The following is a 27608-nucleotide window of genomic DNA, read 5'->3' as shown; positions in this document are numbered from 1 at the left end:
CTGACATCAGTGAGAATAAACACTGCCTTGTTGGTTTTAACAGGAGGAATAGTTCCCAAATGGTTGGTATCAATGGGAGGAACAGTGCCCCATGGTTGCATCAATCTCAATGGGGGGCGGGGGGACAGTGCCCCACGGTTGGTATCAATGGGAAGAATAGTGCCCCATCAACAATGTCAGTGCAAAGAATAGTGAGTGCTCCATCACAGGTTTTAGCACGAGAAATAGCGCCCCAATCGATGGTGTCCCTGGGAGCAAAAGTACCCCATTAATGGTGTCGGGGCGGAATGGTACCTCATCATTGATGTTAGTTGGAGGAATAGAGTTCCAAGGACTGGAGAAAAGCAAAGTAATGTCCACCTCTAGGCACCAGGCTGCAGTTTATAGACCACTGGACTAGACTCTTCCCTGTAGCCATTTATGACTTACCAAGAGGAAAGGAGGTTACACCACTAGTAGCAGTGGGAAGATTATGGAACCACTACTACACAGGCTTGAAGGCCTAAACGTGATGGTTGGACATAAAAATCTGCATATGCTGTATACAGGCTTATTCTACATAACAGTTATAACACCACTGCTGTGCCAAATGTAATAACTGGATACCGATCCCAATCCTGCCAAGATAAGGGTACAAGAGTCGATCCCATCATCATGCAAACCCTAAAGAACACTAGTAAAACTAGGAAGCACACGGTTGGAATTTAGATATGGCAAAGAGGCTGCTGATGTAACCAAATCTAACCCATTCATCGTTCTACCACCTTCCCTAGGAAAGGAGCACAGATGTAAAAAATATACAGCTCCCTGAAAACTGTAAGACTCCTTTCACACTGGGGCGTTTTTTCAGGCGCTTCAGCGCTAAAAAGATCGCCTGTAAAGTGCCTGAAAAATGCCTCATCTGCAGTCCTAGTGTGAAAGCCCAAGTGCTTTCACACTGGGGGTGGTGTGCCCGCAGGACCTTAGAAAGTGTGTATACACCACTCCTCCACCGCCCCTGCCCATTGGAATGCATGAGCAGCGCTGCCAAAGCGCCTGCAAAATCGCTTTAGCGCTACATGGGCGGCATTAACCCTTTTTAACCCCCTTCTAGGGGTTAAAAGCGCTCTTCTCCCACCCGAATAGGGGCCGCTATAACAGCGGTAAATCGACGCTTTACCGCTACTGCCCAGTATGAAAGGGCTTTAAGTCTGGAGTAACCATAACAGAACAGCTTTTAAGAAACAGAAAACCACCTTCCATTATAAGGAACCCCATTTTTTTAACTTGTTCAGAGACCAACAGAAATACGGAGGAGGGACACAAGCAGTAAAGCCGGTCATAGATGGTTCAAATCTCGGCCGGTTCAGCAGGAACTGGCCCAAATTCGAACCACGTGTCAGCAGGCTGAATGTACCCAAGTTGATCAACTTACAAGAGCCTTTCTGATTTAACATGCGATTATTGCTAGCGGCTGTTAAAGCTGCTAGCAATGATCACTGTGTTCTCCCGACAGGGAAGCCTTCCCCCTCCCGGGAGAACACAATGGCTCCACGGGAGGGGAGTCCCCCCCCCCCCAAAATCAACACTGACTGCATTGATGGGAGAAAAGAGATTTTCTTTCCTGCAACATGTGGTTACAGGAAAGAAAATTGTTGCGTTTATGGCCGGCTTAAGGATTTTAGAAATGTCAAAAAAAACGGTCTTTGAAGGTTCCCACTTATCCAGGACGTGGTATAGCTAGAAGTAGTTTGATTCGGCTAAAACGTGTTCGGTAATGTTTAAGATCTTTTGACACTTCGCCAAGCAGAATTCCTGCCTAACAATAAATGAGTCTTAAAAACGTCCTCCCCCCTCCCTTCCTACTACGTACCCCCATGTAAATCCCATAAATTCGGCTCGGCTAGGAATTACGGGAGCTGTGACGTCACCCATAGGCTCCTTTCTCTCCCCTGCAGCTGCCGCTCACTTATGAAGAGGAGCCGAAGCTGCAGGACCATGTGACCAGGCCAGAGCAGATTAGAAAAATTAAGTATGCACATAAGGTAGGAAGGAGAGGTAGCAGGAGGGGGAGGGAACATTTTTAAGAATTGTCCAAGAATGAGTGGGAATAGAAGCTACATTTGTTGACTGGTTAGGATCAGAAAATAAGAGCAATAGGAGTAAAAAAAACAAAAAACAAAACAAAAAGGGAAACAAGAAAAAAAAAAAAAATCCTTTCACGCAACAGCACACTTAAAACATGCGTATATGGGACCAACATCAAACTGTGTGTCTATAAATACATTGAGACGCGGCTTCTTTAGAAGCGCCACGGGATCAGTAACAACAGGAAACACAAGTTTTATAACAACACACCGCCGAGAAGTCACACAAAAGGTTCATAAATACAAACATATTAGATATTCTGGTTAAATAGGCTATTTACACATTGCAAGAGAAGAAGATTTCCAACTCGCACACATCAACAGCACGGAGAGCTTGCCGTACTACGATCAGTGACCTTGTGTGTTATTGTGAATTGTGGCTTGGATGTCGTTTCCTTCCCCGCACTCTGATTATTTACGGGACTCCTGCAAAAATAAAAAAGGTTTTATGTGGAGGGTATGATGGGAGCAAAAAAAAAAAAGGATGTTAAAGTGGACCTGTTATACTTTTAAACGCCTTATAGGTTTTATACTTGTGGTGTTGTGTAGGCTGCCATTAATCTAAATAAGGACTTCAGCTGCATTCGCCATTTGCTTCTTGAATTTAAAGCGGTGTTCCCCCCCTCCAAAAAGTCAGCAGCTACAAATACTGTAGCAGCTGACTTACTTTAAGTGCCCGTTCACACTACCGCGACTTGTCAGGCAACTTAGCCGCCGGACAAGTCACGCTCCGTTCTGTACTATGGAACCGTTCTAATAGGAGCGGCTCAAGTCGCTCCAACTTAGAAAAAGGTTCCTGTACTATTTTTGGGGCGGCTTCAGGCGACTTGCATTGACTTCTATACAGAAGTTATTTTGCAAGTCGTTGCTGAAGTCGTGTGCAGGTCGCGTCTGTGAGTCGCGCTGCAAGTTGCGTCGCCCCTGTGTGAACCGGCACTTACTATTAGGAAACTTGCCTTCCCAAGCATTCAGCAGAGTCTCCACCCGAGCCAATTCTTGAATCTGCTCTCAGCTGCTGCCGCCGCCATCTTGCCTAAGGGAAAACGGCAGTAAAGTCATGTGCATCGCGGTGCATTCTGAATAGGCCAGCTGCGGCCTATTCAGCCGAAAGTGGGAATGGGTACCTGTCAAAACTAGGTACCTGCTCCCCCTCCCCCCCAAAAAAGGGGAGAAATGTTGCAGTGGAAGGGGGAGGGGGGGGGGTGTGTGTGGCATCAGACAAGCGGAGCTTCTCCTTTTGGGTGGAGCTCTGCTTTCAAGACCAGTTCAACCTAAATGGAAGTTTCAATACTCGACTCTGGTGCGTTAAGGACGTCCACCATATATGGTTTTGGGTCAAGACTTGAAGGGCCACTCAAGAGTAATGTCATCCCCAGATACACAGAGAACGGAGTGCCAGCATATTAATGTACTTATCCAGAAAGTGCACACACAAAAGAAAAAAAACAAACACTCTCCCAACCAGCCAGTGCAACATGGGAGGAAGGAGCAGCCTCGGCCTACATGCCTCAGCCAGACCATGCCCCCCTGAAAAGTTCCGCCGCACCCACCGGGGGCAAAACGAGTCGGAGGGGTGGTCTGGCAGAAACATGTAGGCCGAGGCTGTTCCTTAATCCCACACTGCACGGGCTGATCAGGAGAGCAGTGTTTCTTCTATTTATGTGTATCCACCATGTTTCTCATAGTCGTTTGGGTCTCCGATTCCCCCAAAAGTTCAGCTGTCTGTCCAGTGTAACAGAGAATAAATTGGGGAACCCAATATCAACAGCTGATGCTGCACAGGTTGTGGTAGCCAATGAAAGGGCCTTTTCACCATGGCAGATGTGGGGGGGGGGGGGGGGTCGAGGAGCGTGGAGGGAAGTAAAAACAGGCAGCTGAGCAGCAGTTTTACTACCCGACGATATTCTAACATTACAGCGGGCTCAGCGCCACAGTGCTCTTTCCTGCTGCAATTTTACATCGGGCTCCAGAACTTGAAAAACTCAGTGGGGCCGCACCACGACTGAAAACCAAATGCTTGGCTCCTAGGCGGCTGAGCAGTTTTACCACCCCATGGCAGGGCTGTACACATGCCACAGTGCTTTGCTCTGCAGCCGCTGCAGTTTTAATTCAGGCTCCAGAATTTGACAAACTCAATGGGGCCACACCACAACTGCAAGCCAAACGCTTGGCTCCCAGATGCAGTTCAGCAATTAAAGGGAAAAAAAATTATTATTATTAGGAGGTGGCAGTAGCACTTCCTGAACACCTGCCAGCTGCTGCTATCCCGCCATCTGAAAAGCAATTCACAGATCGCTTTTCAGAAGGTGGTAAGCATTGGCACCTGTCTGAAAGAGTGCCAAGAGTAATGGTGTGAATATTGTGTTGCCTGCCATTGACCCATGCCCATATAAAATATAACAAAAAATAAATAAAAGGTGACAATTGTTCTCACCAGGCCAGAATACTATCAAATGGGGGGCTTGGGATATCATTGCAACAGCTCTAAGGCCGGGTTCACCCATATGTGAACTGGATGAGGATTTCCCTGTATCCAATACGCATGACAAAAGAGTGTGACCGGCTCTCAATGGAGTAGGTTCACACAGCTCAGGGGTGGCCAAGGTCCGCATTTAAAAATGCAGACCGTGGCTTTGGGTCCGGTTCAGGCGTGCGTCTCTGGGGCCGGTTCATTTGTGAATTCAGGCAAGAATTCGGAACCGATTCACACATGAATCGGTGAACAGGAATGCACTGGAACCACTGCCATAGCATATGTGCACGGAGCCCAAGAGGCAATCAGGGCTTTTCCCTATGAGGATGTACAGATAAAGACTTTACGAATGTGCCTCCCATTTCTTTGCTGCCCTATCAGAAGCTGGAGTTGGGCCCAGGACCAATCTGCATTGCTTAGGTGTAGTGTAATCTGCAGCATGGTTGGCAAAGGTATATTTCTTGCCTGGAGCTCACCTTTAACTTCCTTCAGTTCCCCTTATGACCCTCCACATAAATGCCTTGGCTGCGTTCTGTGAGCGACCAGTAAACCCACCGCACATGTCAGCTTACATCAAGAAACTATAAAGAACGTGCAACAATGTGGTCAACACAGCGATTTATCACAAATGCTATGAAGAACGGTGGTCTCAAAAACTAATTCCCGCCATGGAATCTTTAAGGGGTTTCTCCATATTCTTCAAATCCTTGCAAAAGGTTCCCCCCCCCCCCCCCCAACTCTTGCCTAAAGTAGCTTTAGTGTGCGGTTGTGCGACTGCAGCCACAAAACTATTTGCCAGCTCTTTTCGGAGGGAAGAATTGCGAGAAAAGCTTTGATGTTCTCAGTGAGGCACTATGGAAAGAGCTAAAACACGTTGGACAGCTTTAATATACTGCGGAGCCAATGCCACCACCTAAGCGGGACCAAACCTGGGCAGTGCTGAGCCGGGTGGTTTCTGTGTCTCTGGCTTACGCGGAAAAGCTGACCTTAATGGATATGCACCATAGATCATAACAGTTCTTATAAATAGGTCAACTTACACTTTGGATTTATCGCTCCTCCTAAACGGTTCAAGAACTGATGTGCAAAAAAAAAAAAAAAGAAGAATCGCCAAGCTAGGTTACTGAAAATAATGATTTGTAAAAAGTACAAAATGAAGAAGTTTCTACTACACCAGACATACAAAAATTAGCGGTTTGTGTTGTCCAACCAAAACAGATGCAGAATGAAAAAGAATGTGATCTGTTGCAACGAGCAACACAGTGTTTTTTTTTTTTTTTTTTTTTTTTGTTTGGTTTTGTTTTTTTGAGTTTTCCTTCAAAAGTTTGCTACGCAAGCACCTTTGCCATTGTTCTGCTGGTCTCAGATCCTACACTATGGGTTCCAGGTCCTGTTGTCGTTCCAACCATCGCACTTCACTTCTTACAGGCTTGCACGGGCATGTCTCTTTTTCTCATGGAGAAAGCATTGAAGAGTGAAGAGTCTCTACTGCCGTATTAATTACAGCAGACACCCCCCCCCTCTCACCCTATTGCATCCCAACCAACTCATCCATAAAAGCAGATGATGGATCACAATACTGCTGGGTCCCTACTGATATGAAAAAAAAAACAAAAACAAATTAGTGTTCCACCAGGGAACATAATCTCCGCTCCGGACAATGGTCATCTCTAGGGATCCAATACTGGAAAGAGAACCCCCCTGGACAGTCCCGGCGCATGCATATTAAAAGTGCTTGCATGCCGTTTAGTGTAGAAAATCCTCAAAAAAAGGCAAAGGGAATGAAGCCATAACGTTCTTTTCATTCCCTTCCTTCCATGATGAATCCACCTTTGGATACCATATGATAAGTGCTGTGTTATGTAACAAATATATTGATAAACATCAATACTATGAGTCTTTGGGGTGGGGGGTTGGGGATATAGATCACAAGGACGAGGCAGATGGCGCCAAGTCCCATCCCTCTTTTTAGAAGCCAGGCCGGGCAGCGGCTGGCATCATGTGGAAAAAAAAAAAATCTTCCGATGGTCGAGAAGGTTGTACCGATCAGGCGGTGTGTGTGGCGATGTGTCTCTCCAGGAGGGTGCGATGAGAAAAATACTTATTGCAGAAGCAGCACTGGAAACGCTCGGGGCGATGGGTGCGCATGTGGACGTTGAGCGAGCTCTTCTGGGTGAAGCGTTTGCAGCAGATGGAGCACTGGAAAGCCCGGACGCCGGTGTGGGTCACCATGTGTTTGAGAAGGTAATCCCTTAAGGAGAAGGAGCGCCAGCAGATGCTGCATTGGTGGGGCTTCTCTCCTGGAGGAGGGGAAAAAAAAAAAATGTGTTAGGCCAGCGATGGCAATTTTATAGAAAGATACATACATTTTATATTATTTACAAAATAGGCAATTTTACATCTTGTGACAAGGGTTGCACCAATACCGATCTCCCTGTATAGCTTTTCTGAAAGCTGCTTCTTCTCCTCTGCCTCCCACAGCTGTCAGGGAGATCGGGGTGGCAGTGGGGGCAGTTACAAGCACCAATTACCCCCAGCTGTTCCCCTCTGTGCTTCCCATGTCCTCCTCTGGGTCCCCCTGCATCCTCACTGGCTCTCTGGGTCCCCCGCTGTGTCCTTCCCGTCTCCTCCACCGGTCTGGCCCGGATCTGTCAGGACGGAGAGTGGAGGAAGGAGCCGGTAAACCTGTCATTTACCGGCTCCTTCCTTTTTTGAATGAACAGTGGTCAATGATTACTGTGTTTACAAAGCTTCAGTTTAAGCTTCAGGGTTCAAAGCTAAAATTTTGGTTTAAAAAAAAAACCCACTGATACCATCCATTCCTCCCAACCCCCCCACAAAATAGAAAGCATTGTAAAAAAAAAAAAAAAAAAAACTGAAATTCATAAAATTGTAAATAATAATACAGTAATATTAGGACACTTACCTGTCCAGGGATACAGCGGTGTCCCCAGCCGAGCCGATTTTTCAATCAACTCCTGGGTGATGCCGCCACCATTGCGGCTTCACAGCTGGTTCCCTACTGCGCAATGCGCGAAGTGCGCTGTGCTTTATGACTGACACAGAGGCAGGGGAAGGAGGCAAATAAGCGTCCCCTTTTAAATGGAGATCCACTTTAAGTTTACTCTAACCACTTAAGGACCGAGCCTCTTTTTGAGATTTGTTGTTTACAAGTTAAAAACATTTTTTTTTTTTGGTAGAAAATTACTTAGAACCCCCAAACATAATTTTTTTTTTTCTAAACACCCTAGAGAATAAAATGGCGGTTGTTGCAATACTCTGTCACACCGTATTTGCGCAGCGGTCTTACAAGCGCACTTTTTATAGAAAAATACACTTTCTTGAATTTAAAAAAATAAGATAACAGTAAAGTTAGCTTTTTTTTTTTTTTTTATATATTGTGAAAGATAAGGTTACGCCGAGTAAATTGATACCCAACATGTCACGCTTCAAAATTGCACCTGCTCATGAAATGGCGACAAACTTTTACCCTTAAAAATCTCCATAGACGACGTTTAAAAAAAATTCTACAGGTTGCACGTTTTAAGTTACAGAGGAGGTCTAGGGGCTAGAATTATTGCTCTCGCGCTACTGATCGCGGCGATACATCACATGTGTGGTTTGAACACAGTTTTCATATGCGGGCGCTACTCACATATGCATGCGAGCTCGGTGGGAGGGGGAGAGCGTTAAATAAATAAGTTATTTTCTTATTTATTTTACTTTTACACTGTTTTTTAATGAAAAAAATAATTGTGTTGCTTTTATTCCTATTATAAGGAATGTACACATCCCCTGTATTAGAAAAAAAAGCACGACAGGACCTCTTAAATATGAGATTTGGGGTCAAAAGGACCTCAGATCTCATAGTTACACTAAAATGCAATAAAAAATAAATAGGATTTTTAAAACAGCTTACCTGTAAAATCCTTTTCTTTGAAGTACATCACAGGACACAGAGCCATAGTAGTTATGTGGGTTATAGGCCATCTTCAGGTGATGGACACTGACACACCCTAAGACGAAAAGCGCACTCCCTATATAACCCCTCCCACTACTGGGAGTACCGCAGTTTTGCAATACACGTGTATGCCAAAGAAGGGAGGGACCTCAGTGTCCCGTGATGTACTTCAAAGGAAATGAAGTTAAAGGTAAGCTGTTTTAAAAATCCTATTTTCTTATCGTACATCACGGGACACAGAGCCATAGTAGTTACTATGTGGGATGTCCCATAGCAATGGCAACTGAAGGGAGGGAGACACAACGATAGTAGGGCACTAAGACTAGAGCACTAGAGACTAGTACACTGCGCCCAAAGGCGATATCATCATGACCTTTTACATCTACTTGATAGAATCTGGTAAATGTATGGACTGAAGACCAAGTTGTGGCCTTGCAGATCTGAGCCATGGAGGCTTGGTGATGCAATGCCCAAGAAGCACTAACAGCCCTGGTGGAGTGCGTTTTAATATGAAAAGGTGGCATTTTCCTTTTTAAACCGTAAGCTTGAACAATCACTTGACGAATCCATTTAGAAATAGTGGATTTCGACGCAGCCTGTCCTCTTTTAGGACCATGTAGCAACACAAACAAAACATCTGTTTTACGAATCTGAGCGGTCACCTTCAAGTAGACCTTGACTGCTCACCACATCAAGAGAATGTAGGGACCTTTTTTCCACAGAACGAGGTTCTGGAAAAAATGAAGGCAGAACAATATCCTGGTTTAAATGAAAACCTGACACTACCTTCGGTAGGAAATTAGGATGAGGCCGCAATACAACCTTATCCTTATGAATAATCAAATAAATATCGCTCTTTACAAGAAAGAGCAGCCGACTCTGATACTCTTCTTGCAGAAGATATGGCAACCAAGAAAATTAATTTTCCTCACCAAGAGGACCAAGGGAATATCTCGTATCGGCTCAAAAGGATGTTTCTATAATGCTGACAGGACTAAATTCAATTCCCAAGGGTTCAGGGGGTGACCTAACTGGAGGATTAATCCATGTTACCCCCTGAATAAAGTTACGAACCAGAGAGTGTTAAACAAGTGGTCATTGAAAAAACACAGATAAGGCCGACACCTGGCCTTTGCTAGTACTAGGCCAGCTTAATTTCCAATCCCATATGCAGAAATTCAAGGATCCTACCTATGACATATTTCCTGGGGTGCTAATCCCTGGATTCACACCAGGAAACATATGCCTTCCAGACTCTATAGTATATGACTCTAGATGCCGGCTTCCTAACATTAACCAAAGTAGAAACTACTGAAGCTGACAGCCCACGGTCTTTCAGAATGTGGGTCTCAACAGCCAGACCATTAAATTTAGAATTTGTAAGGTGGGATGGAATACCGGACCCTGCGAGAGAAGGTCTGGCCATAGTGGTAGTCCATGGGTCCCCTACCACCATCTTTATGATCTCTGCAAGCCAAGATCTCCTGGGCCACGAAGAAGGCGTGGAAGCAGAACAGGAGGGAACGCATAGATCAGTGAAAACTGATCCCATAGAAAAACCAAGGCGTCTGTTCCGCATGCCATCAGATCCCTTGTCCTTGACACAAAGTTGTCGATCTTATTGTTGAACCTGGATGCAAACAGAGCCACATCCAGAATGCCCCATCTTTGACATATTGACGGAAAGATATCGGGATGAAGAGACCATTCCCCCGGGAACAACTGTTGGCAATTCAAGTAGTCTGCCTGCCAATTCTCTATCTCTGGAATGAAGATTGCTGACAGACAAGGAATGTTGTCTTCTGCCCAAGATAGGATATGATTCACTTCTCTTTAGGCCGCACGACTTCTCGTGCCCCCTCGGCGATTGATATAAGCCACTGCTGTGGCATTGTCGGATTGGATTCTAAAAGGACAATTGCGTAGTCTGAGCATCCAGGCCTTCAGGGCTAGGCGTACTGCCCGAATCTCTAGAATATTGACAGGCAAGGTCGTTTGATTTGGACCATTTGCCTTGGACAGACGCTTTTTCCAGGACTGCTCCCCAGCCCAGAAGTCTGGCATCTGTTACCACCTTCCAGGTAACTGGTAAAAATGATTTTCCTTTTTAAAGATTCTTGTATATCAACCACCAATTGAGGCTCTGATGCATTTTGGGGGATAAACGCATTGGGAAGTCAGCTTGGACCTGCTTGTTCCAAGTTGATAGGATACTGTTTTGCAGCAGTCTTGAATGAAACTGCGCATAAGGAACAGCCTTGAAAGAAGCCACTATCTTTCCCAACAATTTCATGCAAAGTCGAATAGAAGGATTCTTTGTTTTGACCAACTGAATCAGTTCCCTTATGGAACTGATCCTTTCCTGGGGCAAAAACACCCTCTTCTGAACTGTATCTATGATCAGCCCCAAGTACGGCCATCTCCTTGATGGTTTTAAGGAGGATTCCTCTAGGTTGGGAATCCAACCTAGGTATTCCAGGTAGCCGACTGCGGTGACCAAACTTTGGTTTAAGCGGACTACCGACTGATCCATCAAGAGTAGATCGTCCAAGTAGGCTAGTATCGTTATATCTTGAGCCCTTAATCTGGTTAAAGGAGGAGCCAGGACCTTTGTAAACACTTGAGGTGCAGTAGCTAGACTGAAGAGCAGAGCTAAGAGCTGAAAATGAATATTTTCTGCCTCGAAGTGTAAATATTTCTGGTGAACGAGGAAAATTGTCACATGGAGATAAGCATCCTTGATGTCGATTGATGCCAGAAGTAGGATGGAGACTACTGATCGAATTGACTTCATGCGAAAAGAGCGGATATTCAAAAACTGGTTTAGATCTTTGAGATCTAAAATGGGTCTGACATCCCAGTTTGGTTTTGGTACCCTGAAAAGGTTTGAATAAAATCCTAATCCTCGCTCTTCCAAGGGGACCACCGATATCACTCCGAGACAAGAGATGATCCAAGGCTAGAAAGATTTATTTTTTTACTGGATCTCTGGGGACGTTTGATCGGAGAAAATAAGGAGACGGGAATTCTCAGAACTCTAGCTTGTAACCTAGAGATATTGAGGAAGCCACCCAACTGTCTTGACATTGTGCCTGCAATGAAAACTGCAGAAGTCTTTCCCCTACTCAAGTGAGCGGGGGGGGGGGGGGGGGGGCCTTTATATGGAGGTTTTAGTATTTTGTTTTTCGTAGGTTTCCTCCCCCAGGGCCTCTTTTGACCCTGGGAATGACCCAGAGGTTTACCTCTTGAACCTGATGGAGAAGGCAATCATGACTGCCTGGAGGCCGATGCTCCTGGCACAGGAGAAGAAGCTAGTCTAAAAGAAAAACGCTTAAACTTCTTCTTAACCGGTAAAAGGGAACTTTTCCCATTAGAAATTCTTTGGATGTATTTATCCAGATAGTCTCCATAGTCACCTAGCATAAGCCATGAGGCCTGGAGAATAGAATCTTTCCTAGCGTCTACTGTAAAACACAATGCTTCTGATATCCCGGCCAAATCTTGGGCCTGCTGATCAGCAATAACCTTGGAGTACCTCTATAAACTGGTCCTTTAGGGACTGAGATACCCCGATCGCTGCCAGCACAGGCTGAACCACTGAACCTGCGAGCGAAATATAGTTTTTAAAAAGGAATTCCAACTTCTTATCTGTACGATCCTTCAGCATTTGAGCATTGCCTACAGGACAAGTCAGGTTTTAGTTCACAGAGGATATAGCAGCGTCAATTGCTGGAATCCCCCATTTATTAAACTCTTCCTCCATAGGATAAAGTGTTGAAGACTTTTTTGAAGGAAAAAATGGTTTATCTGGGTGCTCCCACTCAGCATACATAAGCTTTTTTAGCCATGAATGGATAGGAAAAGCATGAACAGTTTGGGGAGGCTTTGGTGAACCCAAACCAGAAGTGAGCTCATCGACTGACTCCGCTACTGGCAGCAAAAATGTGGAGCGGACCAATTCAGTGAGAGACAGTACCAACAATCTTTCTTGTGAACCTGATCCTTCTATATTAGGTTCTTCAGAAGAGGAGTCACCAGCCTCTTCCTGGTGCCCTGAGAGAAATTCATCATCTCTCGCCCCCTGTTCCTCAGTTTGAGGGTCCTGAGCAATGGATGGGGACCTGTTACGCTTAGTCCCACTCTGGGATGCGATTAAAGTGTCAATTTTTTGCTCCAAGCCTAAAATGGTTTAAGAACAAGCCTCCTTAGTAATATACACAGGGGCTGCAGTGTTACCCGTCACTCCAGATGGCTCACTGACCCCCCATAACACTCTCAGGGGAGGATGCCATCTTTTTTGAGATGGTTCTAGGCTTCCGTGTAACTGTAGAAGTCTTTCTATTGCCCTTTTTTGAGGTGCTTTTACCCCCCCCCTTCTGACCATAGCCAATGCACAAAGCAGAGGTACTACCAGAAGGCATCCACTGCTTCGCCCAGCCCTGTCACTGCTATTAATGCTCAGCCTAATGCAGTAGTAAAGGTGTCAAAAGGAATGCCCGTGTCAAACCTCTTTCATGCCACCTTTGCTCGTGTCCCTACGCAGCTGGCAGCGGCAACAATGGTGCCTTTTTAAAGACTTTCCCACGCTGAGCATTGGAGGACACAGAGGTCGTGCTAAGTCCTGCCCCCTTTGCCTATGGCCCCTCTCCTTTCCTTTGAAAAAGTGCCTTTCCCTATGGGACCAGCAGTGAGAAGAAGGAAATGGCGAGGGGGGGGGGGGGGGGGGCCTGGAAGCAGCTGAGTAAGGCGGCGTGCCAGTCGCAGATTTTTTTTGCGCTTCTTCCCCACGAAGGGGGGGGGGGGAGAAAAAAAAAAAACAGCACAGGGGGGCGTCTGGTGGGGAGGGAAAAAACCCACCGGACTTACCAGAAGTCTGCTGTTGGAAGGAAAACTGCTTGTTCCGGACACAACGTGAGCTCTCTGAAGAAGCCTGAGAAGGTAAGTGCTCTATACAGCACCCAGTGGTGACACATAGGCATGACATTTACTAAATTTAAAGAGGAAGTAAACCCTGATGAGTTTACTTCCTCTTTCATTCCCTGCAAAAGGTAAAGCATAATGGACTATTATGCATCGCATAGTAGTCCATTATGTGTCACTTACCTGACACAGGAGGCGGCGCATCCATCTTCTCGGTGGGTCTCGCTGCTCCGCCGCTGTAATTCGGTGAAGCCGCGATGACGTCACTCCCGCACATGCGCACGGGAGCCGTTGACGGCGGCACGCTCAGTGCGCCTGCGCGCCGTAGACAGCGGTGCCTGTCTTTCGCAAATATCTCCTAAACCGTGTAGGTTTGGGAGATATTTCTTGGACCTACAGGTAAGCCTTAATCTAGGCTTACCTGTAGGTCAAAGTGTGTTGTAAGGGTTTACAACCACTTTAAAAGGAGACTTAAGAAAATTTCCAAAAAATTTCTTAGAAAACGCCACTTACCTTCCCCACCGCAGGGTTTTCTGTGGTAAAAGCAGCAGACCCAATCTTCACTGTTAACAGTGGGTTCTGTTAAACTTTCAGGAGTTGGGGATCCTCGGGGAAACCCACAATCCTGGACCTGCAATAGCACCACCACCAGTAAAAAGCTATGGCTACCAAAAGTACTGGATCCCGGCATCCAGCTCTCTAAAAGAGAAGCATTTACAGGCAAAGCCTTGTTTCTTCAGATACGAGGCCCGGGTACCATTCAATTTGGCCTAAAAAGACACGTTGAATGGATCCGGCTGCATGGCTAGCCCCAGCAAAGGATTGCTCCAGTGGAGCTCAGCAAACCACATCTTTACTCGTGACCAACACCTTAGACACTGGCGAAAAAACTGAGGTACTCCCAGTAGTGGGAGGGATTATATGGGCAGTGCACTTTTTGTCTTAGGGCGTGCCAGTGTCCATCACCTGAAGGTGGCCCTATAACCCACATCGTAAGCACTATGGCTCTGTGTCCCATGATGTACGATAAGAAAAATAAAATTCGTCATAAAAAAAAAAAAAAAAAAATAATTGATGTGGCTTCCGCCCAGCAATGTTATGGAAACGGGTGGGGGCCCATCTTCCCCCTCACTGGTCTCCATGCCCAGCCAGGGTGAAGATCCGATCGCTTCTGCCATAGGCGATGGCACCGGAGCGCGCGCGGGGGGGGGGGGGGGGGGCCCCTCCTGCCGTTGATAAAAGTGATCTTGCGGCGAATTTGCCACAGAGACCACTATTATCGGAAACTAGACCACCGAACAAGAGGATACCAGGGGTTATGGCAGCTAGCTGCTGCCATAAAAATATTCCTCCGAAAGTGGCTAAACTGATATAGTGAAGCTTTTAAAGTGTTTGTAAATCTTAAAATAAAATAAAAAATTACGTCTCGTCTGCTTTTTAACCACTTCAATACCGGGCACTTTCACCTCCTTCCTGCCCAGGCCAATTTTCAGCCTAAAGCCGCAGCCTTGCAATGAAGTGCCGTACTTAGGAGCTCGAGCTCTACAGAAACTGCTTATGATATATATATTTAGAACAGTGACCCTCCTCTATATACAACCTCCATCTATGTCTGTATATAGGATGATATAAATCATCGCCTGACACCAGAGCAGAGAGCCCCCCCCCAGAGAAAAGCTCAGGGGCCAATTTTTAGCCCAGTAATAATAATAATACCTCTCGCGGTCATGCTATAGGCGGCCAATGTGCTCTTCTATTTAAGCTTCAAAACTGGAATGTAAATCATCTCCTAAACCAGATTCTAAAAACAGTAAAAAAGGCAACTCGGGCAAAAATAACCAACACAGTCAGAGCTGGAATTTCACTGCCTAAAAATAATTCTTCTGCTCAATTTTGTAACTCTTGTAAATATAGAGTCTATTTCTGGATCAAAATCCCTTTTAAAAAAGAAGAATATAATAGTTTTGCTCACCTACTTTTTAGTAGTAAACAGAAATAAAAATTTTGGTGCCGAAAAAAAACAAAAAAAACAAAAACAAAAATCAGGATGCACTTGGCCGAAACGGCAACGGACGGTTTTCAACTGCTTGCCAGCCAGGCTTTTTTTCTGGCACTTTATGTTTACAAGTTTAAATCAGTATTTTTTGCTAGAAAATTATATATAACCCCCAAACATTATACTTTTTTTTTTTGTTAGCAGAGACCCTAGGGAATAAAATGGTGATTGTTGCAATTTATTATGTCACACAGTACTTGCGCAGCGGTTTTGCAAACACAATTTGTTTGAAAAACAAAAAAAACAAATGAATTAAAACAAAATATATTATATAACAAAAAAAAAAAAAAAACCCCTGCAATAGATACCCCAATTTTTTTTTAGTACAGTGTGAAAGCTGAGGTAGTGCCCAGTAAATAGATACCAGACATGTCACGCTTTAAAATTGCACGCGCTTGTGGAGTGGCGACAAATTATGGTACATAAAAAAAATTTAAAAAAAAAATCAATATAGGCGACGCTTTAAATGCCTTTATGGGTCATCTGCTTAGAGTTACAGAGGAGGTCTAGCTCTAGAATCATTGCTCTCATTTAAGGATGAGCTCGGGTGTGTTCGCATGGTCCATGTGCAGAGCCCGCCAAGAAGTCGGCGCTGCGCTAATCACAGGCAGTGAGACATTGCCCCGATGTGCGGCTGCAGAGATCGGGCAATGTCTCACTGCCTGCGATTAGCGCAGCGCCGACTTCTTGGCGGGCTCTGCACATGGACCATGCGAACACGCCTGAGCTCATCCTTACTCTCATACTAATGTTAGCGGCAATACCTCGAGTGTGGTCTGAATACAGATTCTGTATGTGTAATGTGACTTATGTGTTTGCTTATGATTTTTTTTATCATCATTTATTTTGCTTATTTTTACACTGTGCCTTTAATTTCTTTTGATCACTTTTATTCCTATTACAAGAGTGCAAACATCCCTTGTAATAGAAATAAGCACGACAGACAGGTCCTCTTTATGGAGAGATCGGAAGTCTACAAGACCCCAAATCTCTCCTGTACTTCTGAAAGCAAAAGTTAGGGAAAAAAAAAGTAAGATCAAAGTTTTCTTCCGCTATTGACCATAAGTGACATCATGACTAAAGGTCAACCGATATATCGGCCGGCATTTCGCCTTTTTAAAGAAATCGGCATTGGCCGATTATTATCTAAAAAAGGCCGATTGTGAGGGATCTGAGGGAGGGGCGCTCTGGGTGGAAATCCCCCCCCAGCCGCTCACCATCTATTATAAACAGCTGCTATCACAGCCACTGTCTGCAGATTTTAATTTTTTTCCAGTGGAGGAAGTCGGCAGTGGTGGCCGCCGACTGGCTGTTACTGGCCACGCTGTATTCTGGGGTTTGTAGCAAAAGGAAAAAAAATAAAAAAGTTTTCTGCAACTGATCAAGTGTCAGATGTAGTTTGGCTTCAATTTGTTAGTGTATGTAAATCTGCTAGTCAATCTAACACTCCCCTCCTCCTCCAATGCTGCTGTCCAAAAGGTGCCCTCTGTGCGCCTTCATCCAGAGTGTAGGACAGTGATGGTGAACCTTGGCACCACAGATGTTTTAGAACTACATTTCCCATGATGCTCAACTACACTGCAGAGTGCCAGAGCATCATGGGAAATGTAGTTCCAAATCATCTGGGGTGCCAAGGTTCACCATCACTGGTGTAGGCGCTTAGACAGGTGGTGTGTTACTGGGCAGATCACCAGGGGGGGGGGGGGGGGGGGGGGGGGACGAATGCAGCCACCACATCTAATGATTGATAAGCTGCAATATATTACATTTTTGGTTTAGGGTTTAATAAGGCTTTAAGTTACAGCTATAAGACAAAACGCAGAGCATTTACCAGAATGGATGAACATGTGTTTGGTGTAGTTCTTCCGAGAACTGAAGGTCTTCTGACAGTGACTGCAGACATAGGACGGTTCGGGGTTTCGGGAGGGTCCCGGGCGCTGGGTCTGGTCGTTCTGCAGGTTTCCAGGGACTATATTAGAATTCATTTGGACGACGTTGCCGGCACCTTCTTGCTGCACGCTGAAAAAACCCTGCGTGACCCCAGGCTGATTCTGAGTCGGGTGCGTCAGGTGGAACTGGAAGATGCTGGAAGAACTCGTGGCCACAGCAGCCGAGACGTTGTTCTTCAGGTCTCGGTTGAGGACAGACGCCACAAACGGAAGCCCCCTGGACTCCCCGACTCGGGCATTAAAGGGGGGGCTGGACTTGAAGTCAGAGCTAGCCACTACAGCCAGGTTCCTAAGGCTCGAGCCCTCTAAACTACAGTCCGACCTGAATTTGTCTGCAGTGTCCATCGCAGTCTCCCTATTGCCCTCCGACAGGTTCTCTTCGTTTTGCCAAGGAGGAATAAAGGTTTCTGAAAAGACATCCTGGTTGGAAAAGAAGTCCTGCCCCTCGGCAGGAAATTCCATCTGGCCGGTCGTTGAGTCTTTCCGCCCGTTGCCGGCGTTACGGACTTTGTCGTCCGGACTTCTGACTTTCTCGGTTTCGCTGCAGCTGGTAAACCCTCCGCTACACTCTGTGAACACCGGTGTCACCTTCTCCTCCTCCAGATCCTCTTTGCCGTTCCCATCATCCTCCTCCTCCTCCTCTTCCTCCTCCTCATCCTTAATGATCACAGGGACAGAGTCGGAGATCTGAAGACGCACCGGCTGGCGTTGTTTCCGGCTGTGGCAGCTCTGAGGAGCCTCCGCCTGCGTCAAGAAAGCCGTCGTCATTCCGTCGTTGTCGGAGACGTGCTCCACTTCCGGCACTGCCATCTCCCGGACTTCCGGAATCTGCCGCTGCTGCGACGACAGCATGTCCCTCAACTTGTAGCGCACTTCCGAGGCGCAGAGCAACTTTGGCGTTTCGCTAACTGTCCCCATCTGAGACATGATCTCCATGTCGTTGGATCGTAAAGAAGATGGCAAGGAGCAACCCGAGTCTCTTATCGCCATAGTCGCCGAGCAGTCGGCATCCTTGGTGGGCTGCTCTTGGATTTTGTTCATGGAGGAGCGACTCTGAGGTCCGCAAGGCGCCATCGCTGCGGCGATAGTCACGGGCTTGTTAGCCCTGCTCTGCGATATGATCTGCGTGCATTCGTCAATGACGGTTTTAATTTGAAGGATACTGGCTGCCGTCAAGATCTGCAGAGCCTCGGACTGGGCTACAACCAACGACCCGCTGTACATGAACTCTACTAACTGCTGTACCACCTGCGTTGGTACCACTGGTGGGACCTCGATCTCAGAGTAACCCAGGAGAAGCTTGTCGTGGAAGAAGGGGCTGCCTGCCGCCAACACACAACGATGGGCTCGTAGAGTGGCGTCATGGATGTGCACGGTGACGTCGCAGAAATGTCCACCCAGGCGCTGGGCATTCAGGGTTTCCAGGAGACTCTTACTAAAGTTCTGCAGGTGGATGTAATGAACCGCGTCCGCCATCCTTGAGGAGAAGTAGTTAGCTGCAGAGAGATAAGTGAATAATTACCAGATTAGTAAAGTGTAAAAGTCTTAAAACCTGTAAAAAAAATAAAAAAAATTCAATAAAAAAAAAAAAAAGTATTAATATCAGAATAAAAGTTAACTACTTCCCACCCAGGCAAATTGTGCCATTTCTAACACTAAATAAAAAAATTCTAATACACACACACACATATATATATATATATATATATATATATATATATATATATATATATATATATATATATTTATTAGGGCCGCAACTAACGATTATTTTCATAATCGATTAGTTGACCGATTATTATTTTGATTAATCAGTTAATAACCTTAAAAAAGAAAAAAAAAAAAAGAAAAAAAAAAAGTGTGGTGTATAATTTACTTAATATGTAAAGTTTTAAAAAAGGGCAATTTATTCTTAACCACTACAATACAGGGCACTTTCGCCCCCTTCCTTCCCAGCCCAATTTTCAGCTTTCAGCGCCCTAGCGCTTTCAGTGACAATTGCGCGGTCATGCTACACTGTACCCAAATGAAATTGTTATCATTTTGTTCGCACAAATAGAGCTTTATTTTGGTGTTATTTATTCACGACTCCGTTTTTTTTTTTTGCGATATAAGCGCAAAAATAGCAGAAATTTGGAAAAAAAACAATATTTTCTTTTTTCTATTTGAAAAGAAATCCAATAAAATCATATTTTGTCATAAATTTAAGCCAAAATGTATTCTGCTACATGTTTTTGGTAAAAAAAATTCCGTTAAGGTGTATAATAATTGGTTTGTGTGATCACGGACATATGTACGCAAATGATCATGTACATATGTGTGCAGCTGATCACGTACATATGTGTGCAGATAATCATTGGGACATGTGATTTTAGTGGGACATATGTGGGGGACATGTTTTTATTATTAGGGACATGTGTTTTTATTATTTGGGGACATGTATGTTTTGGGGACATGTGTGTTTTGGGGACATATGTGGGGACTGTGTTGTGTGTTGTGTGTTTACACTACACAGATGATCAGTGAGTAAAAAGCTGTAAAAAGCAGCCCATACTCACTGATCATCAGCCGGCTGCAGCGTTCTGCTCTCCTCAGCGGTGACTTCCGTGTGAGGAGAGGAGAGCCGATTGCCTAGCAACCGGCTGTTTGTTTACATCACATGACGGCCGTGATTGGACACGACCGTCATGTGATCAGGAGGGCCAATCACAGAGCCCTCCTGCCGATCTGAGATGTGCCGTGTCCGGGTGACACGAGCACATCGGGATCGCGCCGCTGCGCGGCGCGCACGCGCGATCCCGCTACTCCCGAATGACGTTCCTGAACGTCCTATCAGGAGTAGACGGCTCCCACCCGGCCGTATATATGCATTGGCCGGGTGGGAAGTGGTTAAATATCTCTATATGCAGTGGTAAATATAAATAACTATATGTTTAGGGAGCAAAATATCTAATCCACTCTGAGAATAACAGACAGAAGAGATATACTTTATATATTAGAGGGGATATATACCATTAGAGGAGAGATATACTGTATATTCCATTAGAGGAGAGATATACTATTAGAGAGGAGATATACTGTATCCACTATTAGAGGAGATATGTCGTATATATTATTAGAGGAGAGATATACTATTAAAGGGTCAATCTGGTAAATATCATCAGACTCATTAACTTTAACCCCATTTTGTTACTGGCCGATTAATCGATTATGAAAATAGTAATCGATTAGTTGTTTCAGCCCTAAATATATATATACACATATACATATACACACACACACACACACTTATTTATTTTTTGGTTACATGGTATTTGCACAGAATTTTTTTTTTAAATGCACTTTAGTGAAGTGTAATGCACAAACACAATATAAAACCTATTTTTTTGTTAAAATATAAAAAAGATGATGCTATGCCGAGTAGATAGATACCCAACATTTCACGCTTTAAAATTTCGCATTGGACCGGCGCCAAACTGCGGTACCTAAAAATCTCCATAGGAGACGCTTTAAAAAAAAAAAAAGCTTTACAGGTTACCCAGTGTAGTGTTACACATGGGGTCCGGTGCTAGAATTATTGCTCTCTCCAACATTCGCTAAGATACACCTGGGCCCCAGAGAGACGACAGGCAGACACCGCGCCCCAGAGACGACAGGCAGAGAAGAAACCGATGTCATTCTTCCATCTCTGTAACCCCAAAAACAACAAGGATTTAGTCTCTTCCGGTTCCGCCTCTTTGTTGACCCGGCCGTTAGCAACCAGGAAAGTAACTGATCAGATCGATCTGTGCCCGATCGGTTATATTTGAGGCTAGAGGAGAGATTTGGGGTCCAATAGACACCAGATCTCCCCATACCTGTCACAATAAAGTTAATCCAAAAAAAAAAAAAAAAATTTTTTAGAAAATAAATATAATAAAAAAATGTTGATGCGCCCGTCCCATCGTGCCTACGCATAAATCCGAACGCATACATCACTCCCGCACGTGTATGTAAATGGCGATCACACCACACATGAGGGATTGTTGCGAACGTCAGAGCGAGCGCAATAATTCTAACACCGGACCTCCTGTGTGTCTCTAAACTGGTAACCTGTAAATGGAGTTTAAATCGTCGCCTATGGAGAATTTTAAGTAGCGTAGTTTGCTGCCATTCCACGTGCGGATGTAGTTTTAAAGCATGTTTGGTATCCATTTACTCGATGTAACATCTTTCACAATATACAAAAAAAATTGGGCTAACTTAAGTGCCGGTTCACACTCTGGCGATCCATCAGGCGACTTAGCCGCCTGACAAGTTGCGCTCCATGCAGTGCAATGGAACCGTTCTAATGGGAGCGACTCAAGTCGACTCCGACTTAGAAAAAGGATCTTATTCTACTTGGGGGGCGACTTTGGAGCGGCTCTCATTGACTTCTATTAAAGAAAACGCTTGCAAGCTGCACCGAGGTCCTGAAGTGTGAACAGGGACTTAGGATTTTATTAAAATTAATAAAAAAAAGTGGTCGTTCCCCCCCCCCCCCCCCCCCAAAAAAACAATGTGTTTGAAAAACCGCTGCACAAATACAGCGTGACATAAAAAAATAAAAAAAAATAAAAATTGCAACACCCACCATTTTATTCTATAGGACAATGATGGTGAACCTTGGCATCATGGGAAATGTAGTTCCAAAACATCTGGAGTGCCAGGGTTTGCCTTCACTGCTACCCTGTTTCCCCTAAAATAAGACCTAGCGTGATTGTCGGTGATGGCTGCAATATAAGCCCTACCCCTCAAATAAGCCCTACCCTATTTCCTCAAAAATAAGCCCTACCCTGAAAAGAAGACCTACAAGGACTTATTTGGGGGGTAGGGCTTTTATTGCAGCTATCACCGACAATCACACTAGGTCTTATTTTAGGGGAAACAGGGTATAGAGGGATCTGCTAAAAAAAAATAAAAAAAAAAAAGAAGGAGGGGAGAAGGAGGGGAAAATCCTCCAATGGGGACACTCATTTAAAGGATTTGTCCCTCTCACTTCCTGTTTTGGCTATGGGACAGGAAGTGAAGGGAAATCTCAATGGGGATAAGGATATAAAAAAAAAAAAATATATATATATATATATATATACACACATATACACACACTTATTTTTTTAAAGTAAAAGTAAAAAAAGCAATTATATATAACCCTCCCTTACTCTATCCAAGATGAATCAAAAAAGTTTTACCTTTAGTTCTACTTTAAATGTGATTGTGTTTATTGTAGGAAAAGAAAAAAAAAAAAAAAAAAAAACCTAGCTAACCAGTCATTAAATGAGTTCTCCTATACTCATAATGACTGGGTGGAAGACGCGTCATAATAAACTACGGGGTGACCTGCTGAGGATAAGATGTATGTGTGATGATGTTTATTATAGTATCGGTTACTATAATCTGAATATGACGTCAAGTGGTTAAAGTATTACTAAACCTAGGAGCCTGCATTCACTATATCTGGTCTCCCACAGTACACGGAACATGTAAACGCAATTATTTTATTAAATATAAATTGCTAAATATCTTTTCTCGGCAGCAGTATATAGCAGTCCTGTGACGTCTATCAGTGTCTGGTGACAGCTTGTAGGAGGAGTTTTCATTCTCCTCTGACTGTCCTATGAGGCTGCATGACCCCTGACCCTCTGATTGGACAGCTCTGATTGGCCCTGTGCTGATCACATGTAGTCTACCAAGAAAAAAAAGGAGAAAAAAAAATAACACACACCTCTCTAGCAACACACGCCAAACTGAGCATGTGCAGCTTGTCCCCTAGCTTTGTACCATGAGGGACACACAATGTGGAGGATTAACCCCTTAAGCTCCACAGCGAGTATAACAAGCACACTTTACTGCATATATAGACTGATTGTACTGTTGTGGGTTTAGTAGCACTTTAAATATAAACTATAATACACACACACACACATATATATATATATATATATGCATACACTAAAATATGATACAGTATGTAACTAAAATAAGTAAACAAAATTTTTAGTGCCAAAACACAGAGCAGTAATCCGTCCTCTCTAGTTTTACCACTGTTATAGCGGCGCTTTGGTGCCGCTATTTGGGCGGGAGCGATTTTAACCCCTTCTAGGGGGTTAAAAGTGCCCCGCTCCTGCCCATGTAGCGCCGCTGGCAAAGTGCTTTTCAGGTGCTTCGGCAGCACTTCCCATGCATTCCAATGGGCAGGGGCGGTGTATACACAGCGCTCGCAAAGCGCCCCAAAGATGCTGCTTGCAGGACTTTTTATAACGTCCTGCAAACGCACCGCCCCAGTGTGAAAGCACACTGGGACTGCAGGTGAGGGCATTTTACAGGCGCTATTTTTTAGCGCTAAAGCTCCCCAAGGTAAAAGGGGTCTAAAAGGAATTTACGAACTTTATTTTTTTTTTCCTTCAAATAATAAACATGTCATACTTACCTGCAATGATTTTGCACAGAGCAACCCCAGTCCTGCTCTTCTGGGATCCCCCGCCAGTGCTCCTGACTCCTCCTCTTTGGCGAGTGCCCCCTCCCCCATAAGAAGCCACTTCCTAGAGGAGCACTCGTGCGGGCTCGATCCTAAGCTGCGCTGACTGTGTCTATAGACATCAACAGTGTGGTTTGGCTGAGCCCGAAGAGGAGGAAGCGCAGCAGAATAGGAAGAGGCAGATTAGGAAGACTGCCTAGCAACAGCGGTTTCAGGTAAGTTAAAAAAAAAAAAATCCTATTTTTTTTTTTTTTTTTAAGAATATTAATGCCATTTTTTGTTTTTATAGGGTGGCCCTCCACTTTAATACAGAGAATGCATTATGGTTAAAAATAAAACCTTATGCCTTTAGAGCCACTTTAAAACCAAATTATTAATAATAATACTAATAATGTCTGACTCAGTATTTATGTGCTGCTGGGCAGCCAATGTTTCTGCACTGAGAAACTGCACAGAGACCGAGCAATCAGAAGACAGCTCTGGGTCCCCACTAATGATATGAAGCTGGTGGGACTGGCTCCTTATCATGTGACCCACTGACAGGCAACCACCATGGTCACATGATCACTGATCCTCATTATCTGCCTTTGAAAACAAGGCGGATCCCCATTCTGACAGATCTACTATCCCCAGTGATCGGGAGCAGTGATCTGTCATGTCCCTCGCAGCCCATCACCCTCTACAATTAGAACACAACCAGGGAACACATTTAACCCCTTGCTCACCCCCTAGTGCTAACCCCTTCCCTGCCAGTGTTATTTTTACATTGATCAATGCATTATTATAGCACTGACTGATGCAATAATGTCACTGGTACCCCAAAAAGTGTAATTTGGAGTCAGATTTGTCCACCATAACCCTGTAAAAAAAAAAAAAAAAAAAAATATTGCAGATTGCTACCATAACCAGTAGAAACAATAATAAAAAAAAATATATATTATATATATATATATATATATATCTCTATCTATATATCTCCATATTATGTAGACGCAATAACTTTTGCACAAACAAATCAATATACTAGGGCTGCAACTAACGATTATTTTTTATAATCGATTAATCGGAAAAAAAAAAAAAATACTGAAAAAGGGGAGAAAATACACACACACACACACACGTCCCCTCCAGTATAGATGACACATTCCTCCCCTCTCACATGGTGTCACTGCCCCACCTCCTCTCAGCGCTCCCCTCCCCCCCTCCGGTGTCTCGGGTTTTCTCACCCCTTCATGGTGACAGCGGCTCCTCCTCGGTGTGCCGGGGTGGTGTGGGGCGGAGTCTCAGTCCGGACCCGCCACACGTGACTCGGCCGACTCCTCGAAGGGCACCCTGAAGCCGGGAGATGGATGCACGCATGTGCAGAGCACAACCTTCAATCACGGCAGCGCTGGAAAGCGGCCCGGCGAGGGCTTGCCGCATCTGCGTTTTGCGGCGGGTCTATCGGAAGGCTGCTGGGTAGAGGGGGGGGCAGGCGCGTTGCTGGCGGGACGTCTGCTGGGTGGAGAATGCAAGCAGGCGTAGCTGCATGGTCATGGAGGTGGTGCATGCGTAGGACACTGGAGGATACACAGGATTCTAACGGACCGGCAGGGGGGGGGAAGGTGCGGACTAGGGGTGCAACGGATCAAAAAACTCACGGATCGGATCAGAGTCACGGATCGAATCAATTTTCGGATCGGCAAAAAAAAAAAAAAAAAAACACTATCCCCACCTCCCACAGCCACATTTTATTTAAACAAAAGATATATAAACACTATCTCCCCCCCCCCAATAAAATGCAGCTTATTATAAGCATAAAAACATAGTCAGCATATCACTGATGATTTGCGCCAAGCTCACCACCAATCAAAGTTCCTCCAAACAGACCGCCGTGATGAGTTCCGGGATGCCTATTGGCGCAAATCGTCAGTGATATTCTATGTTTTTATACTTGTAATAAGCTGCCTTTTATTGGGGGGGGAGATAGTGTTGTACCTTTTATTTAAATCAACAATGTGGCTGTGCCGAGCATGTGGAAAGGCTTAGATAGGATTAGATAATAACTAACTACTATCTAATAGATAGTAGTTAGTTATTAGGTTAGATTAGGTAATAAATGTAGTGGTACCTGCATAAAATAAGTTTTGAATGAGGGCAGGCAAGGCATCCAGCGTGACTCCTCCAGAATTCCTTTACTTGGGCTGACACAGGCTGAACAACGCGCTGGGGGGTGACGTCAGCGTGCAGCTCGCCGCTGCTGGGTGTACCAAGATGGCCGCCAGCTCCAGAGGTGGATCGCATGGTGCGGACCAACTAATCGATAATGAAAATCGTTGCCAACGATTTTCATTATCGATTAATCATTTCAGCCCTACAATATACGCTTATTGGTATTTTATTTACCAAAAATATGTAGAAGAATATATCGCGGCCTAAACTGATGAATAAATTTGTTTTTTATATTTATTTATTTTTGGATATTTTAGCAAAAAAAAAAAAGAAAAAAAACACAACAGACTTGATCAAATATCACCAAAGAAAGCTCTATTTGTGAAAAAAAAAAAAAAAGTACGTCAGTTTTGTTTTGTCAGTTAAAGTGACGCAGTGCCGCATCACAAAAAAAAGCCTGGTCTTTAAAGCGGGAGTCAGCCGTTTGTTTTTTTTTTTTTGTTTTTTTAAAAGCCAGCAGCTACAAATACTGCAGCTGCTGACTTGTAAAATAATGACACTTACCCGCCCAGCGTGCCCGCGATGTCGGCACCCGAAGCCGATCTCTCGATCGTCTCTCGGGTGCTGCCGTCGCCATCTTGGGTATGGGAATCAGGAAGTGGAGCCTTGCGGCTTCATTTCCCGGTTCCCTACTGTGCATGCGCGAGTCACGCTGCGCAATAAGGAGGGTCCCCGCTGTCTCTGGGATCCGTGTGTTTCCCAGCAGACAACGGGGGACCTTCGGAAAGGGGCGTAGATTCTGCGGATATGTATGCCGGAAGTGGGTGCAGATACCTGTACTGTACAGGTTCCTGCACCCCCCTCCCCCCTGAAAGGTGCCAAGTGCCGGAGGGGGGGGGGGGGGGGGGAGGGTTCCAAGGAGCGGAAGCTCCACTTTAGGGTGGACCTCCGCTTTAAGAGGGCAAATCCTTCCGCTCCTTAAGTGGTTAAAAAAATAAAAAATAAACACACAACACACATAATAAAAACACAACACACATAATAAACATGTTATACTTCACTGCTCTTGCACAGAGCAGCCCAGATCCTCCTCTTCTTGGGTCCCTCCCTCCTATCGAGTGCCCCCCACAGCAAGCAGCTTCCTACAGGGGAACACGAGCCACAGCACCGTGTGTCCATTCAGACACGGAGCCCTGAGCCAGCCCCGCCCCCTCTTTCCTGACTGGCTGACTTTGATTGACAGCCGTGGGAGCCAATGGCACTGTTGCTGTGTCTCAGCCAATCAGGAGGAGTGTCCCAGATGGTTTAGCCATTCGTGGACATTACAGGTAGGAGATGGGGCTCAGTTAAGGAAATTTGGGGGGGGGGGGGGGGTCGGGGGGGGTGCTGAGGGTGACTGCTGCACACATTAAGAAAAAAAAAAAACTTCTGCCTTTACAACTCCTTGAAGGACCTATGAATAAATGGTTGTGGAAC

At 45.0% G+C, this 27608-nt stretch overlaps 1 protein-coding gene across 1 annotated transcript in view; it reads right to left on the bottom strand.

Annotated features, from left to right (window-relative positions):
• Window positions 1-2228: 2228 nt before the first annotated feature.
• The window catches only part of ZBTB45 (zinc finger and BTB domain containing 45), a 27930-nt gene continuing 2550 nt past the window's right edge, over window positions 2229-27608 (bottom strand). Inside the window, exons 2-3 of the mRNA XM_077458204.1 lie at window positions 17368-18981; window positions 2229-6899 (exon numbers count right to left, since the gene is read on the bottom strand). Coding sequence (XP_077314330.1) covers window positions 6646-6899; window positions 17368-18981 — 1868 coding nt within the window. The 3' untranslated portion in view covers window positions 2229-6645. The remainder of the gene's footprint in view (window positions 6900-17367; window positions 18982-27608) is intronic.

Source organism: Lithobates pipiens, unplaced genomic scaffold (genome assembly GCF_037356315.1).
Source record: "Lithobates pipiens isolate NorthernLeopardFrog02 unplaced genomic scaffold, aLitPip1_a1.2 Scaffold_27, whole genome shotgun sequence".
Lineage (NCBI taxonomy): Eukaryota > Metazoa > Chordata > Amphibia > Anura > Ranidae > Lithobates > Lithobates pipiens.
The sequence above is the reverse complement of the archived record's forward strand: the minus strand, read 5'-3'. Positions and strand labels throughout refer to the sequence as shown.